Below are 23231 nucleotides of genomic sequence, written 5' to 3' on the forward strand. Positions count from 1 at the left end.
GGCCAGTGGCATCCTGGCCTGCATTAGGGATTGTGTGGTCAGCAGGCCCAGGGAGGTCATTCTTCCCCTGTACTTGGCACTGGTGAGAGACTGCATCTTGAGTGCTGTGTCTAGCTGTGGGCCCCTCAGTTTGGGAAGGACATTGAGACGCTTGAGTGTGTCCAGAGGAGGGCAACAAGGCTGGTGAGGGGCTTGGAACACAAGCCCTATGAGGAACGTTTGAAGGAGCTAGGGTTGTTTGGCCTGGAGAAGAGGAGGCTTAGAGGTGACCTTATTGCTCACTACAACTTCCTGAAGGGAGGTTGTGGACAGGTGGGGGTCGGTCTCTTCCACTGGGCAGCAACTGACAGAACACGAGGACACAGTCTCAAGCTAAGTCAGGGAAGGTACAGGTTGGATATTAGGAAAAAATTTTTCACCTAAAGAATAATCAAATACTGGAATTGTCTTCCCAGAGAGGTGGTAGAATCACCATCTCTGGATGTGTTTAAAAAAGGACTGGCCATGGCACTTAGTGCTATAGTCTAGTTGAGGTGTTAAGGCATAGGTTGGACTTGATGATTTTAGAGGTCTCTTCCAACCTCATTATTCTGGGATTCTGTGATTTTGTCTTACAGAGGAAAGAATGTCATATGCAATATTACAGAATCATCTGGACAGAAGCTCCTCATGTCAGCCCTGTCCCCATCAAAATGACCCTTCTCTTGTTTCTACTGCTATCATTCTTGCACAGCACTAGATATACATCACTACAGAGGAAATCAGTGAGGGCTGAAGTAATGTGCAGTTACTGATGCTAATATCAACATGAGAGAGTATAGGTGCTATGACTTAATTCTGATGAGAATTTGTTTTGCTCTATTGCAAGGTCATGCACACTAACTGCTGTTCACGTTCAGGATTCAAATTCCAGGTAAAGGAGTTATAGAGTTATCTGATCCCAGAAAGTAGAAATCACATTTTCTCCTCTTGTTGGGACAAAGACAAAACCTATCAGAAGAGGTAGGAATTTCTGAGATTAAGAAAGTATTCACCTTTCCCTCACAAATGTCCTGCATTTCTGTACAAAGCCCTCACTCACCTGGCCAAAAGAAGGACAGAAGTGCAGGCACCTCCTGCTTGATGATTTAAACCATTTTGTTCCTCCTTAAACATAATTAAGCTTTCCTGAAAGATCTTTAATCAAAGGGCCAGCTGCAGTTATTTTCTTGAGATGGGAGATCAGCCAACAGCCAGCAACAGTCTAAGCAGTTAGCCCAACAAATATGGTAGTTCATTTTCCCTTTAAGCTCTAAGGAAATAGGCCTGGACAGTGGTCCAGTCAGAAGTAAAGGGTATTTGGGATTCACACAACCAGATGCCATTCTGCTTTAAAGAAAAGTAAATTAAAATGCATAGCTTCCAGGCTTTTTTTTGAAATAACAAAACAAAACAAAGCAAAAAAAAAAAAAAAAAAAAAAAAAAGGAAATAAACTAAAATACAAAACTTCCTGTTGGTGCCTGCTTCAGGAGCAATGCAAATATGATCAGCTGCACACTGAAAGAAGTCTACTACCAAAGTACCTGCATACACATCAGCAGTGGTGTGTGTTAGTGCATGTGAGTATCATGACAGTAAAATATGTCTGTATGCCTATATTTGTATAGATTAGTTACCCATTGCACAACCTGCTGTACTGAAGCAGAAGGAGGATACAGGGAAACTAAGATAGATTGAGATGAGATGAGATGAGATGAGATGAGATGAGATGAGATGAGATGAGATGAGATGAGATGAGATGAGATGAAGTGAACTACCTCATCAGGTGCACCTAAGAGAGACAGAGAGATTGTTCAGAAGGGTTCTCATGACAATGGTGAAGACAATGGAGGCCTCATACTCCCTACAAGTGTCCAAGCCAGCATCACATAAGGAGTACTACAGACTCAGTGCCTTCCCTGAGGCAAGAACTGCAAGGAGCTGGGCTACCAAGGACTATCAGAGTATCCTAAAGCTAATGGGAGTGGCAAAGGTCAGCCAGAGCATAGCTAGTTGGAGTTGGAGGGATAGGAGTGAGAGGGCAGATCACCAATCCTTGAAGCATCCTGGCAAACAAGCCCCAGACTGGTGTTAATGGCTCGATTCCAATGTCCATGAAAGTATGTAAATAATTCCTGAATAAGGAATTCCCTGAAGTAGTTAACCATGAAGGCAGCCAAGTGCTGAACTGAAGTGCATGCTTTGTTCACAGGCACAGTGGCTATTTAAGCCTTTCTTCCTTCCTGCCCTACAGCATCATCACAAATTAGATTCCTTGCCCTGAAACTGCAACCATAAAAGCCTTTGCTTTGCAATGTTACCCCAAAGAAGATGCAGAGAAATGGGTCGTGACACCTTCAGCTGCCGAGCTAATCCATCATAATGTGCCATAGCTCCTACAAATTGCTGCCCCTGGCAGATAAAGGCAAGCGTTTCCAATTGTTCCCAGATGGCTAAAACTTTGCAATGGTTTGTAACCTGCCTATGCTGGACCACCGCAGCTGCTTCACTGAGTGTTCTGGATATTGATGGATGCCCCCTTTGACCCAGAACACTGAACATGTTGAATGGAGGAATATTGCCACCAAAATCATTCCCTTCCCTTCTTTTTCCCCATATCCCAAATTTAAAGGTCAGAAGTAAAATCAAGCTCTATGAAAACTGTTTTCCTCATTTTAGGATGGCATATTTGTGCTTTCATCTGACAGCTCAGTTGAAACATTCTGCTCTATGTCAATAGAAAGGATGGTTCTGCCTATTAACAGGAAGTACACAAGTGAAATGATTCACACACTCTTCCCAGAAAGTATATAAGCTTCTTTGTGATGAAGTACACATCTCCCCATTTCTCTGTCCCAAATCTAAGATCTATCTAGTCTCTGCAAAATGATGACACAGTGTTTATTTATTTTAGTAGATGCTTCTTAATTTAACCTTTAAGAAAGCCACAACTGCACAGAAAATAGCCAACCATTATTGACACTTCACACTGTGTTAGTCATAGTAGTGTCTTTCTCTCATGGGTGAACACAATTTCATTTTCAAGTTCTCCCAAATAAGCCTTCAAAATTATTCATAACAAAACAAACACTTCAAGTACTAAAGTATGCCTGTGTGTGCATACATGCATTGGTGTACATACTTATGTTTACATATGAATTACAGGCACTTCAAGAGTCTAATCTTCCATTAGACTTCAGCAGATGGAGTTGAACCTCTGTTCTCCCCTCCTTAGAAGACATAGTGCCTAGTATTACTGAATTTCCTTCATCTTCTATGTTCATTTTTAGCTTCCCTTCCACATTACTTGACCTTGGTATTGTTAACAGTATTCTCACTGATCTTGTCCTCACTCAACAATTTTAAGGCTGAAGGGACTTCTAAATTTTTTTTTTCTAATCATCCACATTACCCAACCCAGGAAAACCTCACCCAGGTATTTTTATGAGAGACACTGTGACTCACACTTGGCTAAAATCTTATCCAATAAGCACTCTTTCATAATCCAAGAATGTCACAGGTCAAAGAATTGCCACAGCCTTTCTGTGATAGTGTCCTTCAGTGTCAGTATTTTAGAACTGAAAGGGAAGACTGAAAGGAATTCATCCCTCTCCTTCCTACCTTCAATTTCTGTCAGCACTTAATAATTTTTCTCCAACATTTTTTAATATTTGTAGCATGTATTTAATATTTTTCTGTTATATGCAACTATGTGTATTTCAGGAAACATGTGTAGCAGGGAAACAGAAGACTTTCGTCAATACTGAAAATTCAAGAGGCCTCATTATGAGAAAGAGAACCCATCCTATGGTACTCTGTACTTAGATCATTGTCATACTCTTTCCAGGGAACAAGATATCAAGGCATCTAGTCATTTTATAAACAGCATAAGAGGAGCAAATTAAAGTTTGAGCCAGGTAGGCACTTACCTAACTTCATGAATGGTTGAGCAAAAAGAGCTGGACAACTGTTCATTGATTTTGAGTAATTAAGACAGCTGAATTTCCAGTTGTTGTAATTTAACACAGCACTGTAACCTCCAGGGGGGAAAAAAAAAAAAAAAAAAAGAATTCACCTGTTAGCTCTTAATCTCTTAATGGCACCATTTTGAAGTTAGACCTCACATTCCTCTTCAGGCTCATTTTTATTTCAAGGTGTTCATAAAATACTTCTACGAAAATGCATGAAATACTACACATAAACAGAAAACATAATCTGAAAAATATGAGGCAAAAAGAATGTAGCAGCTCTACAGAAAGGGAGGCTTACAGTGAATATATTTAGCATGATTCCATTCATTTCTATAGGTAAAAAAAAATCACACAGGCATTCAGAAACATGGCTACAGCCAAGATAATCTTTGAATGCACCCTTGTCATCTGGAAGCCTGTGTACGTTGTTGCATCACAAGATTTTAATAGAACCACTTAAAAAAAAAAAAAAAAAACAAGAGGATCAATGAGATTAATCAGAAGAGAATGAACTGAGGGGAATTTCACTGAAGGACTTCATCTCCAGCAAGGCAAAGTGCTATCACAGAATAAGAAGGAATAGTGTACTCTACAGTTCCACAAAGCAGGACACAAAGTAAGCCTTGATGTACAGAAAGGAAAATCCAGACAAGACATTAGTGTAAATCCTGCTGAGGGTAAAGATGGAAAAGAATTGGCACAGATTATCTGAAGATGACACACATCTCCATCACTGGAGGTTTTAATAGGCCAAACACCTGCTAGAATGGTGTGGGTGCACTTAATCCTGCATCAGGCAGAGACAGGGACTGATGACCCCCTTAGTCCTTTCAGCCCTGCTCTTTTGATTCTTAGCTGAATCAAAAATCAGCTAAGAAGGAAGAAACACTGGAGTCAACCACACTTACTCTCCCCAGTGAGTTCCAGATCATATCTGCTTGAATACCTTCATATGCTTCTATGGCAAACCCCTTTTGTACAGAAAACTTTTAAAGCATGTCACATGGTGGCAAAATACAAGTAATACATGGAGAAATATTATAATACAGTCCCAAGGTATCATCCTGGAGTGCTATCTACTTAGTTTATTGACAAAAGTTGAGCTACTCTAAATTGTCATTGAAATGTCTTGTGACCTCAACTGCAAATTAAGCTGTGTTCTTACAATTTGGAATATCATTTTCAATCATTAAGGTTCAAGAGCTGAATTTTTTTTTTGTCTTGCCACTGTCTCACTATTCCTAAGGAAAATTTAAAAACCAGTGGGAAGATACAAGGAATGATGAAGAAGGAGATGAACTCAACACAGAACCATGCAAAATAGATTCCATCATTTAGGAAATGTAGAAAGTGAGAACAAACTCATTGTAACTGGCAAAACATTTCCTCCCAGATTCAGACTAAAAAGTGCTTTAGCAATACTGCAAAGTGCAGTGTTGACACACAACATAATGAAACTCTGCTGGTTTTATGTGGATGCACTTAAGAAATGCATTTAGCCTATTGGTGGTAACCACAAGTCCTTCTATAGTGTCATCTCCCTGATAGCTATACTTAAATATGTTTCATCAGTTTTGCCCTTTGTCAGCAAGATGAACCAGTGATGGCTATGTAACAGAGCAGAGAAAGTCATTAGGCAATACATCAGCAGGACTAAGACAAAGCCACAGGGCTGATTTTATCGGTCTGCACACATTCCCTTGTGGTTTAGTAGTAGCAGTGAGGATACTGCTGTGGTTTGGCTGACAAACCATTAATTGGCAGCTCATGGTAGCTCTGCACTTTCTATTCAAACCTAACCACAGATGCTAGCTAGCATCAGCGCTAACAGTTCTGCAGACTTGCTTCCATGTGCTAAGTACTAGTACTAGGGAGACCACACCTACACATTGTCCACATATTGTGCTGACAACAGTTAAGGTACAATTCTCTCATATTTTCAGTCCTAAATTATATACGCAGTCTTGGGTCCAAATACGCTGATAGTAGTTCAGTGACTTCTTGTTGTGTTACTTGACACTCATTTGCACGATTTTATGCATGATAACAGGAACATGTAAAATATGTTGGGATACAAATGCTTTATTTAACGTTGAGCATATAGGCTCAAAATAATGTAGTTAACAACTGAAACATACCAGCATCGCTGAGGAGATGTAAGAAAGAAGCCCCTTCTCCAAAGACAAACATTAGCTACCAGGGCACCAGCTGGTAAATTATCTCAGCATGTACTCACAACAACTGAATAATACAACTATGACTAGAGAATTACTCTCAATAAGTAATTCTTAAAGAAACTGAGGCCTTTGCAGCATCTAAGTTTGAAGTGTCAGAGTGTTCACTTAAGTAAATACTTGCGGGAAGGAAAACACTCCTCCTTTCTGATTTCTGGCAATGGCTTATAGCAGAAAGCTGCAAATGAAGAAATCCATTTTTAATAGGGCATTTATTGTTCCCCAGAAAGGCTAATGCACTTAACATAAAATCAAATTAAACCCACGTACATTACCAAAACAACTCAATTAATATAATTTATTTCACATGTCAGAAAATGAGTGTGATCTCAGGTGCTCCTATTCTATGGTAAACAGTTCAATTATACTTACACATTTTTATATAAATCACCATTGTAAGAATATTCTAAAAGCAAAGATAGATGGCATTTGTATGCTCTGATATTTTGTTGTTTTGTTAAAGTCTCTAAATATCTCAGTTTTCACACCTCATTGTTTATTGTCGCTAGAGAAGACCATTTTCATCTTTTCATCTTCATGTTGGAATACACTCTGAACTATTTGCTTTGACTTACAATACATTAAACAATAGTTCCCTCTTCTGGACTGAGGCAATGCTACATTTAGGGCAGAGAAATCTCTGCGGAACCAAATTCTGGTTAATGTTCACTGAAGGTGTGGGCTTTCTTCCCTAATTGAACAACCTTACAATAAAATGAAAAGCCCTGAAATCTATACACAAAAAAGTCAAGCACATAAAGAAAGAGAGGTGTAGAAATCAATGAAGTATTGGATTGTGGGGCTTTGCATTCGATTTCACCTAAAGGCACTGATAGCTGCAACAGATGTAAGTAAGGATCTGTCACCATTTTGATAGTGAAACATAAACTCTCTGGAATGTATTGATTCCCAAACTCCCAGGGTTTTTAAAAAAGTGGTACAAATCACTGATCTGGAAGGAGGAATTTATTTTAAACAAGTGCTTAATTCAAGGTCTTGTACTTTTGGACTGGAGCATTGATTACATAACCAAAGATCAACTACTAAATACTAAATTTTAAAAAGCAACCACCCATTGAAAGAGTAGAGACAAGGGACAGAGGAAGTAAGGCAAAAAAAACCCTCAAGGTCCCAGATTTACAGAACAAAACATGCCCTCAAAGACACCAATTGTTATCCTCACCTTGAACAAAGTATCAGGAAGCAAATTTGTGAAGGTGACGAGCACCTAAAACTAACTTTTGTTCTCTCACGAGGGTTTTTCTGTGAAAAGCAGTCCAGTACAGCAAAGTACCAGTATGGAAGAGCTGAAACTCTGGGTTACCTGCAGCTGGAGACAAATGGCATGTTCAGAGTCAGTCTTGTGAGCAAAGGGTACCAAAGTCTCCTCTGGAGCAGCACTTTCAAGGAAGTTCACACTACAAGCCTTCTTCCACAGACCTCCATGACTCTTGCCTTGTCTGGCAAGAAGAGTCTGGGAAAAAAATCTAATGGTCTCTGCCACCTGTATTTGAACCACAGCAACTGTTTCTCTTGATGAAAATATCCCTGAACACAAGTTGCTCAAAATACCCTCTTTTTGAAACAAGAGCCCCCCTGAAAGGGGTGAGACTCTGCAGTGGTTCACATGGAGGTGGGAGAGTGAAAACTGTAATTCCCCAGTCCAGCTCTAGAGGTGTAATACAGATCAGTCTGTCTTAACCATCAGGAAGTTTTATTGACTGCTCTGTGAACTTTGAGTGGTCTCACTGGATCAGAAAACTTGCCTAGAGCCTGGGCATACTCCAGTAAGACAGGCGGAAAAGACCAATAGGTTTAATTTCCATTTCTTCATGCTCAATTGGTTTAATAGTTGACTGTAAAATAATTGACTGCAGTGAAATTTACCAGGGAACAGGGTGGTGGCCTTTCTTCTCTGATGTCTAAAAGATACTGTTCCAAGAAACACATACTCCCAAAATTAGTAATCCAATGCTTGCTGCTGCAATAAGCAATAAAAAGTCCTTTCCACACATACAAAGGAGCCTGCAGCTAAAATGGTCCTGTGAGAGGAACATCTTCTATAGCAACATGGTCATCCTTAGGTAGCTGAACGGTCTTAATATTTAGTATGCTGAACTGCTTCTTTCTGGTATTGAATTCAAATGAATAGCCAAACAATTCTGCTACATTTGCCTTCCAATGGGGAGAGAAGCACATTTTGAGACAGGTGTTTATTTGTATGTTCCTTTCCGGAAAGGATCTCAGACGCCTGTTCCATCACTGTAAGATGAACCATGTTTTCATGAACCATGAACATAGTGATTTGCTTCCTTCCAGTGATCATATTTGAAAAAAACTAAAGTTTCTTCTTTCTATATGATTGACACTTCCACTGACTGTGTCTGATTTTCATTGTGTGTTTACAATGATGCAAAAAAAAAAAAAAAATTCAAGCCTTTTTTTTTTCACTTCCAGAGGCTTTCAAAGCTTCCTAAAGAATTGTTTTAACCCTCTAGGCATAAGGGTCAGGGACAAAACACTCTGAGAACCTGAGTGTGAACTGCTATGATCCACTTCTGTGGCCCTAAAAACAAGGCCCCCAGATGGGCCATACACTTAAGAGCTGGACTCAGAGATCATTGTGTGTCCCTTTCAACTCAAAATATTCTTTGATATGGCAATTATATCCCTTTTCACTACTCCTCTCAGACAAAAGGCAAGCATTCTCATCTGCCCCTCACTTTTCCAGTGTGCTTCCATTCCCTAAAAATGTGTTTGGCTTGAGAAGGAGTGCACTTTTAACTTTACCACCAGCAAAAGCAATTGTGGGTTTATGAGTGGACAAAATTTATGGGTGTAGAAAAATGTGTGACACACTTCAAATCAGAGCAACTGAGCCTTAGGAAAACACTTACAGTCCTTCCCTTGAATCTATTTTCAGCAGCCACTTTCAGCAGCAATAGATAGCAAAATTAGTTCCTTATTTTGCACCTTGCTGTAAATGCTGCCACTTCTACCACTTTTCCAGCTGGAACAAAGCATCTTGTGCCCTTCTCCATGAAAACAGTGCTTGAGCAGAATTTCATTTAAATCTTCCCAAAGACGCTGTCTCACAAATCACAATGGACGTATTAAACATACTTTTTGCAAAAGGCTCAGGTAAACTCACATGAAAAAATTCTGTAGGAACATCTTTGTGGAAATTGAAGAATCCATAGTCCGGGACCCTGTCCAAAAAGTACCCAATATTTTGCATCACAATCAGATACACTGTAACTGACCTAGAAATTAAGCTTTCCAGATTGCATTAAGTCAAAGAAACTGATGTGTTCTGTAAAGGCTATCTTTAGGAAGTAAGGTTTGATTCAAAACACATTACCTTCATTTTTAGGTGATTCTACCCTACAGACTACCCCTCAGGTTTACTCATCAGAATTTTTTGTTCCTTGCTCAAATTTGTTTACATCAAGTCCTGCAGAGATACGGAATCAGTGCAAAGATTCAACTTTGGCATGTAAAGATCTGAAGCTGAGGTAAGGTAATGATGGTATTTTCCCATAAACCTTGCAAGATCTGATCAAATATACCCACATGAGCCAAGATGGTGAAAATATAAAGCATCAAATCCAACACAAAGCAGAAGCCCTGTCGTTCACTCTAATACAGAGAGAAGAATATGAGGCAACATTCAAAGCAGATGAAGGACCAAGCTCTCTACTGTTAAAGGAAATAAAATTATGCTGCCTCTATCCATTTATAATGCCTCTCACATATACTATCCAAATCTCATGACTAAGCACTGAGAAAGATTAAAAACACAGATAACTCTTTCTGCTATTAAGCCCCTTCCTCTGAGAATCCTCCAGGGGTGTTTATGGTGGGATCAGAATTACTGAATGTGCAAATTTCTACTGAAGATAAAACATGCTAAAACAAGAAGAGAGAAAATCAGAGGAGGAAACAATCTTCATTTATGTATGCATTTATTTTAAGAACTTGCTTAAACAGATTATTGTGCATCATTTTTTTCACAAACAAGAATTTGGAGAGAACTGGGTATAATGTTTGCCATGTTGTGACACAGAAAATTAAACTTTTTTTTTTTTTTCCCTCTAATTCTCCACATAGATCTTACTCGGGAGAGAGTACTTTGCTGACAGAGGCAGCAATTGCCAGTAGCTCAGAGGTGCAGAATTTTAAGTGTGATAGATCTAACCATGTAGTCTCAGTCCTGGCCTTGGTGGGACCAACAGAAAGGGGTTTCCTGGGTGCATGTGAGCCACTTAAAACAACTGGAAGTGACAACTGATAGATAGAGGACAGTGCTGTCCACTACAGGGCTCAGAAGCCCCATATCTGCTGATCAGATTTATCATTTAGGGAGGTTTGCTGCTTGTGTGGGCCTTTCGTTGAAAATGTTGTGCAGAGGCTACCAAGGCTCATCTGTCTTTGTAGGATGCAGTCGTGCCTTTTCACGTGTACCAAGCACACCACCAAGAGAGACCTGAGAATTATCAAACATAACTAGCAGGTTACAGGGGAGCTGCTGAAGAGTGTGGACACTCAAGTGGTTTTCTCCACTGTGCCCAAAGAGGACTGAGCAGAAACTGAGCATGAACCAGTGGCTGCAGAGCTGCTGTTCATAGCAGACTTCTGATTCCCACAACCACGTCAGCCATGGTGAGAATCTGAAGAACATAACCAGGTTCTAAGGAGAGGGAAAGCTGGCAGAGGAAAACAGATATTGTTGTGGTAGATAAGCAGATACCTGTTGTATACCAGATTAGGGAGGATCAAAATAGGGAGGAGCAGGTTAAGGTATGCTTCAACATGCTGTATGTACACAGCTTTGTGGAGCCAGATGGGTTTGACCCAAGTGTGCTGAGGCAGGTGAAGGCCAGTGGCATTGCAAGGCCACTCTCAGTGTTCTTTGAAAGGTGGAGGTGAGTAGGAAAAGTTGCAAATTACTCTCAGCCCTGCCTTCTAACCGTGTAAGGAAGAAGATGAATGAACTACAGCGTCATGCAATCCTTTGGAAGATGTTGGAGAAAATCCTCTTGGAGAGCATTTCCAAAGGCATGAAGAATCAGAACGTGCTCGGGAGTAGTCAGCCTGGATTTCTGAGCAGAAAACCAAAAACTGTTTACAAAACAAATCTGAAGCTGTTGAATCTCTCCCTTAGTGACCTGCAGGCTGGGACAGCACAGATTCAAGCAAGTTAAGAGAGCATATAAAAGTGGAAGGAGTAGAAGGTGCTGTGCTGCACTTCAGGGAAACCTCAACAGGTGAAATGCAGAGCTGGACAGGAAGGAATGTGATAAAGCACAGCAAGAGCAATTGCACCATCCTGCAGGTAAGGAGGAGTAGCTCCATGCACTGGCACATGCTGGGGACTTGTGAAGCTGACAAGCAGCTTTGCAGAGAAGATCTGTGAGGTCCTGCTGGACAGTAAGCTGAGTAAGCTAAACAGCACTGGCCTTCTGCAAAAATGACCAACACTATCCTCAGCTGTATTTAGAAGTGCATTAAGAGCAGCTCAGGGGAATTTGTCCTTCCTGTACCCTCAGTGCTGGTGAGGCCATGTGAGGCCAAGCCCAGTCCTGGGCTCCCCAGCACAGAGAAGTTGTAGACAGACTGCAGTGGCTCCAGCACAAGCTCAGAGATCCTGCTCTGAAGTAGTGCTGCAGCATGTCCAAGAGGCAATTCCTGATACTGCAACTTCACTTCAGTGCTCCCCTGCAGCTCACAGCCACCCCATCCTAGGGATGGATGCTACCCAGCCCAAGACAACAAGTGTGATCTGCTGCTTCCCACTGCAGGGAAAACGAGGGGGCATCATCTCCATGCTCTCCTCTGCTTGCAGTTCCGTGAGCACACCAAGACTATAGCCTCCCAAGAGAAATAAAATGAGAATGACAACTACTGTCTAGGTTTTATTCTGCAGTTGATAGCTGGCCTGGAGTAGAGGGTGAAGATGTGTTGTGTTTCTAAATCCAGCAGGCAAGCTAACACGGCAGGGCTGTGTTTTACTCTGAGGTTAAGAAGCCATAACACCAGAGTTGCAAAGGCGCTTCAGGGTCTTCCTCTGCCTCCCACACTAACCTGCCTGCTGCTGCTGCCTTTTTCTAGGCTTTGGTCTGAGCAGTGAGACTGTATCAGCCCCTGAAGAGGGACAGAGTGCCTGCCCAGGCACTCTCACCAGCACAAAGCTCCTTACAAGACCAGGAGGTCACAGGTCCTGATAACATGGCAGGTGCACAAAGTTCCCAGCACAGTCTTCCTCCAGCAGTTTCCACCACTGTTTCTCCTTACAATGGCCTAAAATATGCTACAAAAAACAATTAAATTTACATCTCAAATGCAGCCATGAGCATTTCTATGCCCAAAGCTGTAACTGATCAACAAACCGCTACAGTGAAAGACAGCTCCAAGGACTTGAGCACAGGCGATGGTTATTCAGATTTTCACCACAGCTACCATGGCCATGGGAATCAGAGGATTGAACAATAACAACAAAATGAGCTTTAAAGAGAGCTACAGACTTGAGCTGACTTCAGACCACACTTTTTTTGTGGTGACTGGAGATACCCAGCATCATGACAGTAAGCGTAATGGGAATTTCGCTTGTAACCTAGCCGGAGGTTGCAGCTGCTATCTTGTGCTCTGTTTGTGCTGCTTCCATCTACTAAATCAAAATCCTGTCTTCAAATAAGTAAATTTGGTAATAACACATTAAACCCTCCTCATGTGGAATAACTAAAAGAGCCTGGTTAGAGTTGTACTGCACAAGAGTAGAGCTAGGACTGCAAGACAGCAGCAAACACCTCACCACACAGAATGCATTTCCAGCAGGACTGAGTTTACTCAAGGCAACAAACACAACAATTCAGAACAGCGTGCAATGGCCACCCCTTTGTGGCATCAAGGGCAACTGGGAACAATGTAAAAAGAAAGGGCCATCTGCATAACTCTGTGTACAACCCACCTACTAATGTAAGGCCACATCCTTTCTGACTTTGATTGAGCTTAAGTTTCAGTCACTTCAAAAATACAATAATAAAACAACAGTCTTGCATGTATCAAAATGCAAAATTCTAAATATATTTATTATTCAGTTATATTTGCTTTTCATTGCACAGATTTGTTTTTTATCCCCATGTTCAACAGTTTTTTACAAAGCTTTTAGGAGTTCTGAAACTGTCAGAAGGATCACTCAATACTATTTAGGCACAGATCATGAACGCATAACTCCATTTCCTCAAGGTTTTTTCCAGTGAAAGATTAATGGTTGCAGTTAAGCTCCAAATTTAAATACATTTCACAGTCCACGCTTTTACAGGCATACTGTCTAAAAAAGAAGTTTTGATTAAACAGGCTCACCAAAGCCTAAATAAAAGCACTTTCTTTTCCATAAATGCTGAAATCAACAAAACCCAAGGATAAGAACCATAGTGACCAACCATTCTCTATGCTAGTCAGTCATAGAATAACAAAGAAACACTTCTCAAGAGGATGTAAAAATCCCCTGAAAAATTACTTTACTTTGGAAATAATTTAAATCATTTCATATTAAAAAAAAATGCAGCCAAAAAAACACATCTGGTGACAAGCATGTGTCCCAGACGTATCCCCTGGACCTAGTTGATTCCATGATTCCTACGTCCCACAATAGAGGTGCACAGTTACAGGTTAAATAGTGTTCGCTTGCTCTGTCTGGGTTTAAGACATCTCCGTAAGGTCCACCATTGAGCCAGAGAGCTGGTGCTGAAGGGCACAGATCAGTTTGGCCACAGGGCTGAGGAAGGCTGAGCAGCCTGGGAGGATGCAGGGGGCTGGACAATACAGGCAAGAGGGACTCTGCAGCTGTAGACAGCTGCAGGAATAGGACAAGGTAGTGGCACCTGGGAGTGAAGAAAGCAGCAGCTGCAGGCATTAAGGACAAGTGATACTCCAGCAGTCCTGGAGGGCTGTTCATGACTGGCCACAGCCCTGTGATCTTAATGTGGTTGACACAATACTTCTAGCACCATTGCTAAAATACCTGCAGTGGGCTGGGGGTCCAACTCCCCACTCATTCTTTTAAACTCTCAGCAAATTCCCCCATTGGCAACACTGTGCAGCTTTAAATGCTGCTCTCAATCTCTGATGACCCCCAGTTGACTGCAGCTGGTCTTTGGCAGAAGAAGGGAAAGGCCACTAACTCACACGACAGAGACTCTTCAGCTTCTCTGGCAAAAACTAGCCCACACCATGACCTTTTTAAAGTAGGATATCCAACACCAACTCTCCTATCACAAGAGTGCTGGCCCTTGGCACCCCCAGAGTGGGACTATCCCCAGCACCAGGTCAGGGCAGCCACGGCTTTCCTGAAGCACCTGGGGGCAGAGCCAAGCTGTGAGGTCAGAGGAGTGCATAAGGATCACTTTGGAGCTAGAGGTGCCTCTGACACTCAGCAGAGTGGACTCCCTGAGCAAGGGGACAGCAGCCACAGGAGCCACATCACTGGGCCCCAGGGCAAAAAAAAGAAGCTGGTAGTTGCCTTCAGTCTCCCATTCTCCTGTCATGTGGAGGGGCAGCAAAACAGGTCATTCCCAGAGCTTAACATGTAACTTCTCCAGGACCACAAGAGCAAGATTTTCCAAAGTCTCTCACTACCATTAATACACAAGCTTCTGACATTGGTGAGCAGGCAAGCCAAGGGGAGCCTGAAGAAGCGCAGCAAGTCCATCAAAAACCGTCTGGTGATGATTAGGGAAATGTGACCACCACAAGCCAGGGAAGTCCATGCTGCCTGAAATATCAATTCTACCTCCAGTAAAAAATCTAGGAGGAGTTATCTGCAGGAACTGGAGTCTCCCCCTGTGTCCAGGGGTACAAAGAGCTGTAGGCCAACAATCTCATTCAGTGTCTGTGTCTGTGCAGAGGTTTCTGAGCTCCAGCATCAGTTGTTTAATTTGGATATCCTTCTGGATTACCAACTCACGTAGTCGACGGATTTCTTCCTGTTGCCGGTAATACATCTGTAAAAGCTGTAAGGAAACACATATTTTATTTCCTTTACACTAAGAGAACATAGGCTTAACAGACAATGCCACCAGAGTCGTCACATCACTTCTGAGAGAAACATCTAAGGAGGAAGCCTTCAACCAGCAGACAACATCAGCAGTGCTCCTGTTGTCCACTAGAGTGGGTTGTGATGGCATGTGTTTCACAGGAAGTATTCAGAGTCTAAATTCCTGGCTCTGTCACATCTCCTCCTCTGACCTTGGACAAGTCCAAGTCCTTCTTTTTCTTCCAGTTGGGACTAGCATTGTCTTTCACCATGCATGCAGCAGAGCACTCAGCTCTGCAAGGGCTGCTTCTGTAACTTTAGGGTGCCAGCTCAGAAACGTGCAGAAAAATATCCTTTTTCACACTACAGGGAAATTCAGGTGTGGAAATTCCTGCCCTATCAAGGTGCAGATGCTAAATTCTTGCAGAGATGAAAGGGGACCTCACTATAGGTAGGGTAAGAAAATTATTCCAGGATTCCTAAAAGCAAACACAATGCAGGTACTTGAAAATGTCCCTGAGCTGCCAACAGTGGGAGGCTGACAAATCGCCACAAAGAGGTACCACTGCGCCAGATTTGATTACTATACTGAGAGGTAGTTTTCCATTATTAAAGACAGATCATGGAGCTGCCAGGATCTTTTCTAGAGGATTTCCCAGGTGCATGCTGCAGCTAGCAGCCAACTTCAACAGCACTGCACTAGTAAGTTGTCCCTCAGCAGTGAGCTGCAGATGCAGACTCTTTCCCGTGTCACGGTCCACAATACAGTCAGGCAGTTAAGACTGCTACACGGATGCACCAGGAGTACACTCACTCCTTTCACAGAAATTCCTGCTGCCTCACCAGGCTTGCTGACTGCAGTTCTCATCAAAGGGTTATCCTGCATAAACCCCAGAACCTGGAGGTCACAAGGACCTCCTTGTGCCCAGCCAGTCACCAGAGGGGTCTGTGCCACAAGCATGCCTAGGAAGTGAGAATGCTGACTGCCCCCTCTTTTCCAGACCCCCTCAGCTGGGGTTGTGCTGGGCCGTATTTCTGCTTCCCTTGCGGCAGTCAGGGCAGGCAGAGTTTCTGCCGCCACAAAGAAGAAAGGGCTTGCGCTGACTCAGGCCTGCAAAATAAAACCTCCCTGAATTGCCACTGTCTGAATGGCATTCTTTCTCATCTGGCTTTGAGCTTAGCCTGTAGACCCAACACTTCACCCGAGACATTCATACCTCACTTTCAGTTTTTGGTGGTGGACACTGAAATATGTCAAAGCCATTGGAGAGGCACATTTGCTTATTTTCTAGCAGACTCTCATTCACATTCAGCCTTCTGCTACTTTCAATCTCTCTTGGCTTCTGCTCGTCCTCCAGTGAAATCATTCCTTGCACTTTCTGTTGCTGGCTCATGTCAGTAGCTTCTGTTTCTTGATCCAGAAACTGTGGTAGGGACTTCACAGCTTCAGAGCCTGGTCTCAAGGATACCAAGAGGGGCCCTAGGGAGGGAGGAGACAAGTGAGCATTCCCAAACCACACCCAAATTCAGTGCTAAGCAATTCATTCTAACAACCAGCTTTAACCAATTCGTTCAGAGATAAACATGGAGGCTGACTGGAGCAGCTTCCAGAATTTAAGCCAAAAAATTATTTTAACTTTCAGCCATATTTACTACATCTCTCCTTTTCCTTCTTTTCTCTTTCTCTAGCAAGTTAATAAGCCAGAGAGCTGGCAGCAGCTTACCCAAGCCCTGGGGAGTATCACAAATGACACATAGACAGTCAGAAGGCTAACTGGCATAAGCACCTCCCATCTTTACTGAACTGCTTCTTTTCATACCCTGGTCAATATAGGTGGACCTGAATGGTCATTTAATCAGTACATTTCACCTGATTGACTAGTTAACAAGATGCCCATTTGTAAACAATCTTATGAGAATAACAGGAAAACAGATACTAGAAAAACACCACCTACAGGTTATTTTAATAATTGTCTATCATTGTTTATCTCCAACTCTCTAAAGTCTCCTAGTCAATTCTGGGAAAACTGATCTAGCTTTCTTGCTCTCTGACCAGGCTATCACATTCACAGGGGAGTTGAAGGGCTGGGGAGCTCTCCATGTGCTGACCTTTGTTAATCCCATTGAGCCATTCTTCTGCTGTCAGTGCCGGTTGGGCTGCTGCAGTCAGGGGGTAGATATCTGCCTGGTATGATTCCGACTAGAAGCAAACAAAAGTCCAGAGTAACTGTGTCAGTGAGATTTTGGCTTAAAGAGGTCATACTGGTTTGTGGTAGAAAAATGAATTTATTCCCCTTCAGCACAGGGAGTGTCATGAGCACTCACTGGCAGGGACATAAAGTCTTTTCACTGCTCTGGACCTCTCTGCTCCTCTTCAACTCAGAAGAATTTTATCTGGAGGCCTAATCTAATTCATGCTGGTAAGGTCTTCAGATGGGGGGCGGGGGGGGGTTAACATAGGCTAACTCAACTCCCATGAAATCACGTTCCTGAGGATGAATACGTGGATACAAAGGATGGACAAGTCCCAAAGCATCAGCTGATTATCAACTGACAGAAACTGACCAAGGAGATAAAGCTGGAGGAACATGCCTGGTTGGGAGTTGCAGTGAACATTAGTTCTCCTGTGTCTCTGAATTCAAGGAACTCCTACCTTCTTTTTAAATTCTACTTTCTGGAAGTAGAGAGCACAGTATTGACATTTCCCATGTACCTATGCCCATACAGTCACACAGGAGCTACCTTGGCTAGCTACAGATTCAAGGCATGTTTCTTTCTCTGATGACACCAGCTCTGAGACTTATTCCCACATCATCCTCAGTGCAACGGGTCATGCCTTACATGCTTCAGAACAGCTGTCTGTAACACAACTCCACGCAATGAGTAGAGACCCATGAATTCATAGTTCCTGTTTTACCAGGGTGATTCTTCTTCCTGCCACAAGGAGATTATTATGCCACCCAACACCAGCTCCAACCCCTCTCCCTCTTTTGTCATTATGTCAAACAGATTCTATTGGAGAAGTTTACAGACAGCTAGCAGACCCAGCAGCATGTCTTGGAAAGTCAGATATTAAACAGAGTAAACTCTGGAGTTACCAGATAGGGTTTGTTGGCAGGGCTGCCCCAGAAATAGGCCAGCTATGTCCCCCATGCCAGGAGAGAGAAAATGTCTTGTTCTACCTACTCTCATGTCCCCAAGAGTCGCAGAGGGCAGTGCCCTCATTTTTTCACTGATATTTGCCTCAGATAAGAACATGATCTGAGGTCGACTTACCCGTCGAGGCACAATCATAGAGATGGGCTCAATCAGGCTTTTAGCTGGAATCAGTTTGTAGAAACGGAAAATTTCACAAGCTGCCACATCAAGACCTCTCTTTGGCATCATTCCTGGGGGAAGAGCATGAAATAAATGGAGTATAAATCTCCTTAAGAAAGCTAATGTCATCAGCCACGTGGGTCATCAAACAATGAAAGAAGTCATAGCATCAGCACCACATCAGCATGGTTTAAGGTCTGCATCCAAAACTGGCTCAGTGGCACAAAGGACAAGACTAAACAATTTTTTTTTCTGTCAGATCATGTTGTTACATACATGCATAGGTTTCATGCTAAGCCTCCTGTTCCTTATTCATTCTAATGGGCTCCAAATAAAGTGAGCAGAAGAGAGCAGAGCTGGCATGTAATGGCACAGGATTTGAGTATCAGGATCACTAGGAAGGGATTTCAGGACACCTAAGCAACACCAGAATAGCTCTGTATGGCTGAAATACCTTCCAGACAAGTATCCTCCCCCAGTGCTGTCCCAAAACACAAATGAGAATGGGAAGGGTTAGAACATCGATTCTGTCCATTTCTGTCCATTTTTGGGGACTGGCTAAGCCACACAAGGTCTCTAAGTTATGTGATAACCTCAGTGGGTTTCTCTCTCATCAGCCTGTATCCAGCTATATGCACATCAATTCCCTTAAAAAAAGAGATTCCCTATGCTTGTAGACCTTGCTTCATGGCACCCAAGCTTAGTTTTCTACTAATACCCAGCAACTTCATTAAGCAGTAGATTCTACGTGAAGGCCTGTTGCGCTTTACATCGTGATTTCATCTGAAAGTGAATCTAAACTCCACTCCTCCACACAGTATTTTGTTTTGGTAATATGGAAAAGGAATTTTTGTGCAATAACCTTAGCAGTATGCTTGATCAGCTCAACAAAGCAGGTTAGGGATGTAGACTTGATTCACCTTTTAAAAACACCTGTACACTTACTTTGCATGAAATGATTTTAAAGAGACCATGACAATGAGAAACAAGGATGTTGTACTGGAAGGATTATAAAAACTGAGTAATGAGGAGATCCTTACAGTTAAGGTTTAAATAATATATTCCTTTTAATTTTTTTAAGGCAACCTGCAGGGACAAAATTCAGTGCTGCCAAATATCCATACCAATGTTCTCTACAAGCAGAAGAGTCCACAGATAGTGTGGAGGGGTGTTAATGATCCTAAAAACATGTAGAGGAATATGACTCAGAGTAGACCAGAGAAGGTTCAAGAAAGGGTTAACAATAAGGTCTGAGGGCTGAAAGCTAAATTCTGTGACATGATTTAGTTAAACAGTGGGTGGTACACAGACAGGTTAATAAGCAAGGGTCTCCAAGGGAGGAGAGGTGACCTAATCACAATAGATCTATTTCTAAATATGAAATGTCAGTAAAAAAGAAGGTAGACGAGCAATAAAGACGGAAGGCATTAAGCTGTGAAGCATCTGTTACCACAGAAATCACAGAGCGGGAATGATGGAAATAGAGCTCAAAGACAAAAATCTTGAAACAAATTTACAAACGGCAGGGAGCATTCTCCACCTTTAAATCTAGACTATCCTCCTTTCCACCTTGACTAGGCATGTGAGAGGAGATGTAGCAGTGACTGGTAAAACTGCCCAGCCCATGTTGGTCAGAAGGGCCCTTTCCAAGCTCTGACCTTGTAATACAACCTGTCATATTTGGGTGAGCTACACCGAGCTGACTGTAAGCGCCTGTAAACCTGTGTGGAGGAACCTGACTTATTCTCTTTTTTAAACAGTATTTTGGATAGTCCTAGACTCTGGCAGCCTCTAAAATGAAGAATCCACAATCCTCTTGTAACATTAGACATTCTGCCACTCACCAATTCCCTTCTGTGGTAAGTGAGAATGATATTCCATCAGGTAGCTCAGGTATGGTTTCTCAGGACTTATCTCATAGTACCGTATGTTTCCATCACCCTAAAGGCAAAGAAAATCAACATCAGCCAGATTCTGCTGTTCAGCATAACAGTCTGGGAAGAATTCCTGGCCCCAAGAAGCCATGCAGGATGAACAATGAAACAAATGCTTATCCTCAAATTTCTATATGGGAAGGTTAGGACCCAGCTGTGTACCTCTCCACAATAAACATGGTACATCTGTAAAGGTGGTAAATGTGGCCTGATGATGAAGCACCCTCTGGCCCAACCCCATCTGCTTCAGGAGCATCTTTGACCTCAGTCTGTCACAACACAGGCTGACAGCAGAATCAAACAGGCCTGCACTTGCTGATGTGGAAAGCACTTACCTTTCCCACCACGTAAAGCATGTGTGTGTCAGAGTCATAGATGGGAAACAGTAGTCCTGAGTCACCATCCAGATCCTCCTCCAGTAAAGGTATAGAAAGGTCATTCTAGGCAGGACACAGGAAAAAGAGTCAGCTGCAATCACCTGTCAGTCACCTCAAGTCCAGGACACCTCACCTGAACCCCACCTGGCAGTGGCATGTGAGCACAGCTCTGTAATGACCCACAGCCCTGAGCAGAGGGCCATGCATAGACTGCTGCAAAGCTCTATAGTGAGAAATGGGTGTTCTGTCCCAGTCCTTGTCTGAAGTTCCTACCACTATAACACCTCAGGCATCTCATGGCATTTCAGGGTGTAGATATGGTAAGAAACATTGCCTGCCTCTACATGGGCCAGACCACAGGAGATGAAGGGGCCTTCAGGGTACACCTGCACCACTGGTATAAAATTCACACTGAACTTTACTCATATTGTCTTAAAACCTCTGGTCTAGGCAATACTTTCACGACAGCGCACCACCCACAAGAGCAGTCTGCATCAGCCAAGCAGTCTCAGCATTGCACAGTGGGAAGGTGCCTGATGCTAGGACAGAACCTCCCACTGGTCTTTTGCAGGTAAGCCATGTAGGAGGACACAGCACACCACTCCATATGCAAAGCTCTCATGTCTTGTACAAAGCTATCTCTGCACTGCTGAAGGGAGTGATTTTGGGAGGACTGACAAAGCAGACTCTGGTGTCCTATGGCTGTCCATATGGCGATTCTCACATAAACATGTATTTAGCATAGGGTTAACACACATTTTCTCCTGCAGAACTGACCAGCTGCAGGCTGCAGTAAGCCAGAGCATCTGTTTAGATGCAAAGATGGGTGTGGACATGAGAAAGAGGCCTGCTGGGCAGGCTCTGTGCCAATCCCTGTTCCTAAGGAGGCTTTACATACCTTGCTTCACAGATGTTTCCACTGTGTTCTTAAATCAAGCATGTAAAACCCTGACATGACACCCATGAAGTGTCACAGCACTGCTTAGCGCTGTGGAAAGCCTTTAGACAGCAGCACAGTGCTTTGTGTCTCACGTGTGCAAAGAAGCCATGTCCAAACATAGCCAAAACATAGCAAATTGTAGGCCTGGTCTACTAGCTTTGTCTGGTTACAAAGCGTGACAGCACTACAAAGAGACAAAAGATTGTGCTGCATGGTGATTGATACACAGGGACATATTTAGATGCTGACAAAGTAAAAACATCCCACTGCATATGAAAGGGTAGATGTACTCAGTACTCTACCATCAGAAATCATCAGAAATCACCCGACATACATTTCTTCTTTGAGGCTTCATCTGAGTAAGCTGTGTCTAGAGCTCATTTCTCTTTCCAGGACCAGTTTGCCAGTAAGAGTAGTAAGAGCTATGTTATGTCAGAGCTACAGTAACCACGAGGTCCTTTGAACAATTTCTTCTTGTAGTGGGCTGTTGTGGTTTAACTCAGTCAGCAACTAAGTACCATGCAGCCATTTGCTCACTTCCCCTCAGTGGGATGGAGAAGAGAATCAGAAAAAGGTAAATGCATGGTTGAGATACAAACAGTTCAGAAACTTTAAAAAAAAAGCAAAATATAGAACAATAGCAATTGTAATGAAAAGAAAAGGGAGAGAGAGGGATAAAACTCAAGAAAAATAAATGATGGACAACACAACCACTCACCACTTGCTGACCAATGCCCAACCAGTCCCTGAGTTGCAATCCATATCTCCTGACCAAGTACCCCCAGTTGAGCATGATGTTCTATGGTATAGAATATCCCTTTGGCCAGTTCAGATCAGCTGTCCTGGATATCCTCCCTCCTGGTTTCTCGTGCACCTGCACACCGGCAGAGCATGAGACACTGAAAAGTCTTTGACTTAGGGTAAGCACTACTCAGCAACACCCCAAAACGTCAGTGTGCTTTCAACACTAAATTCAAACCACAACCTTGTGCCAGCTACTAAGAAAATTAATTCTATCCCAGCCAAAACCAGGACATGGGCACAACATTCACTTTGTTCTCTTACGCTCCTATGTTGAAAATTTCTCCAGAAACTCAGTTATGTCTCACACCAGTAAGACCTATCACCCTTCAGGAATCTGACCGATCACTTCTGAATTCCTGTTATAAATCAATTCTTGTGTATGTGGCAGGTGGAAAGTTAAAGAGACAGCAAAAGAGAGAAAACAGAAGCTGGAATGGTTAAGATTTTTGGTCCAACTCACTTGATCCCATAATGCAATTTGCCTATTATTCCACCGAGACATTCCAGTAGAAAACAGCATTTTCATGTTTCCAAGGAATAAGACTTTATTGACTCTGTGAGACTTGTAGCTTCCTTCCTGTAGAAGAGAAAGGACACTGC

The 23231-nt window shown here is 42.6% G+C and overlaps 1 protein-coding gene across 4 annotated transcripts in view; it reads right to left on the reverse strand.

The window, feature by feature from the left end:
• Nucleotides 1–13276: 13276 nt before the first annotated feature.
• CORO2A (coronin 2A) overlaps nucleotides 13277–23231 on the reverse strand; it is a 57896-nt gene continuing 47941 nt past the window's right edge. For all 4 annotated transcript variants that reach the window (XM_038124123.1, XM_038124124.1, XM_038124126.1 and 1 more), the window contains exons 6-12: nucleotides 23092–23208; nucleotides 20846–20950; nucleotides 20421–20517; nucleotides 18535–18647; nucleotides 17368–17458; nucleotides 16476–16738; nucleotides 13277–15235 (exon numbers count right to left, since the gene is read on the reverse strand). In XM_038124123.1, coding sequence (XP_037980051.1) covers nucleotides 15104–15235; nucleotides 16476–16738; nucleotides 17368–17458; nucleotides 18535–18647; nucleotides 20421–20517; nucleotides 20846–20950; nucleotides 23092–23208 — 918 coding nt within the window. In that variant the 3' untranslated portion in view covers nucleotides 13277–15103. The remainder of the gene's footprint in view (nucleotides 15236–16475; nucleotides 16739–17367; nucleotides 17459–18534; nucleotides 18648–20420; nucleotides 20518–20845; nucleotides 20951–23091; nucleotides 23209–23231) is intronic.

The sequence above is a fragment of the Motacilla alba genome, chromosome Z (assembly GCF_015832195.1).
Source record: "Motacilla alba alba isolate MOTALB_02 chromosome Z, Motacilla_alba_V1.0_pri, whole genome shotgun sequence".
Taxonomy (NCBI): Eukaryota; Metazoa; Chordata; class Aves; order Passeriformes; family Motacillidae; genus Motacilla; species Motacilla alba.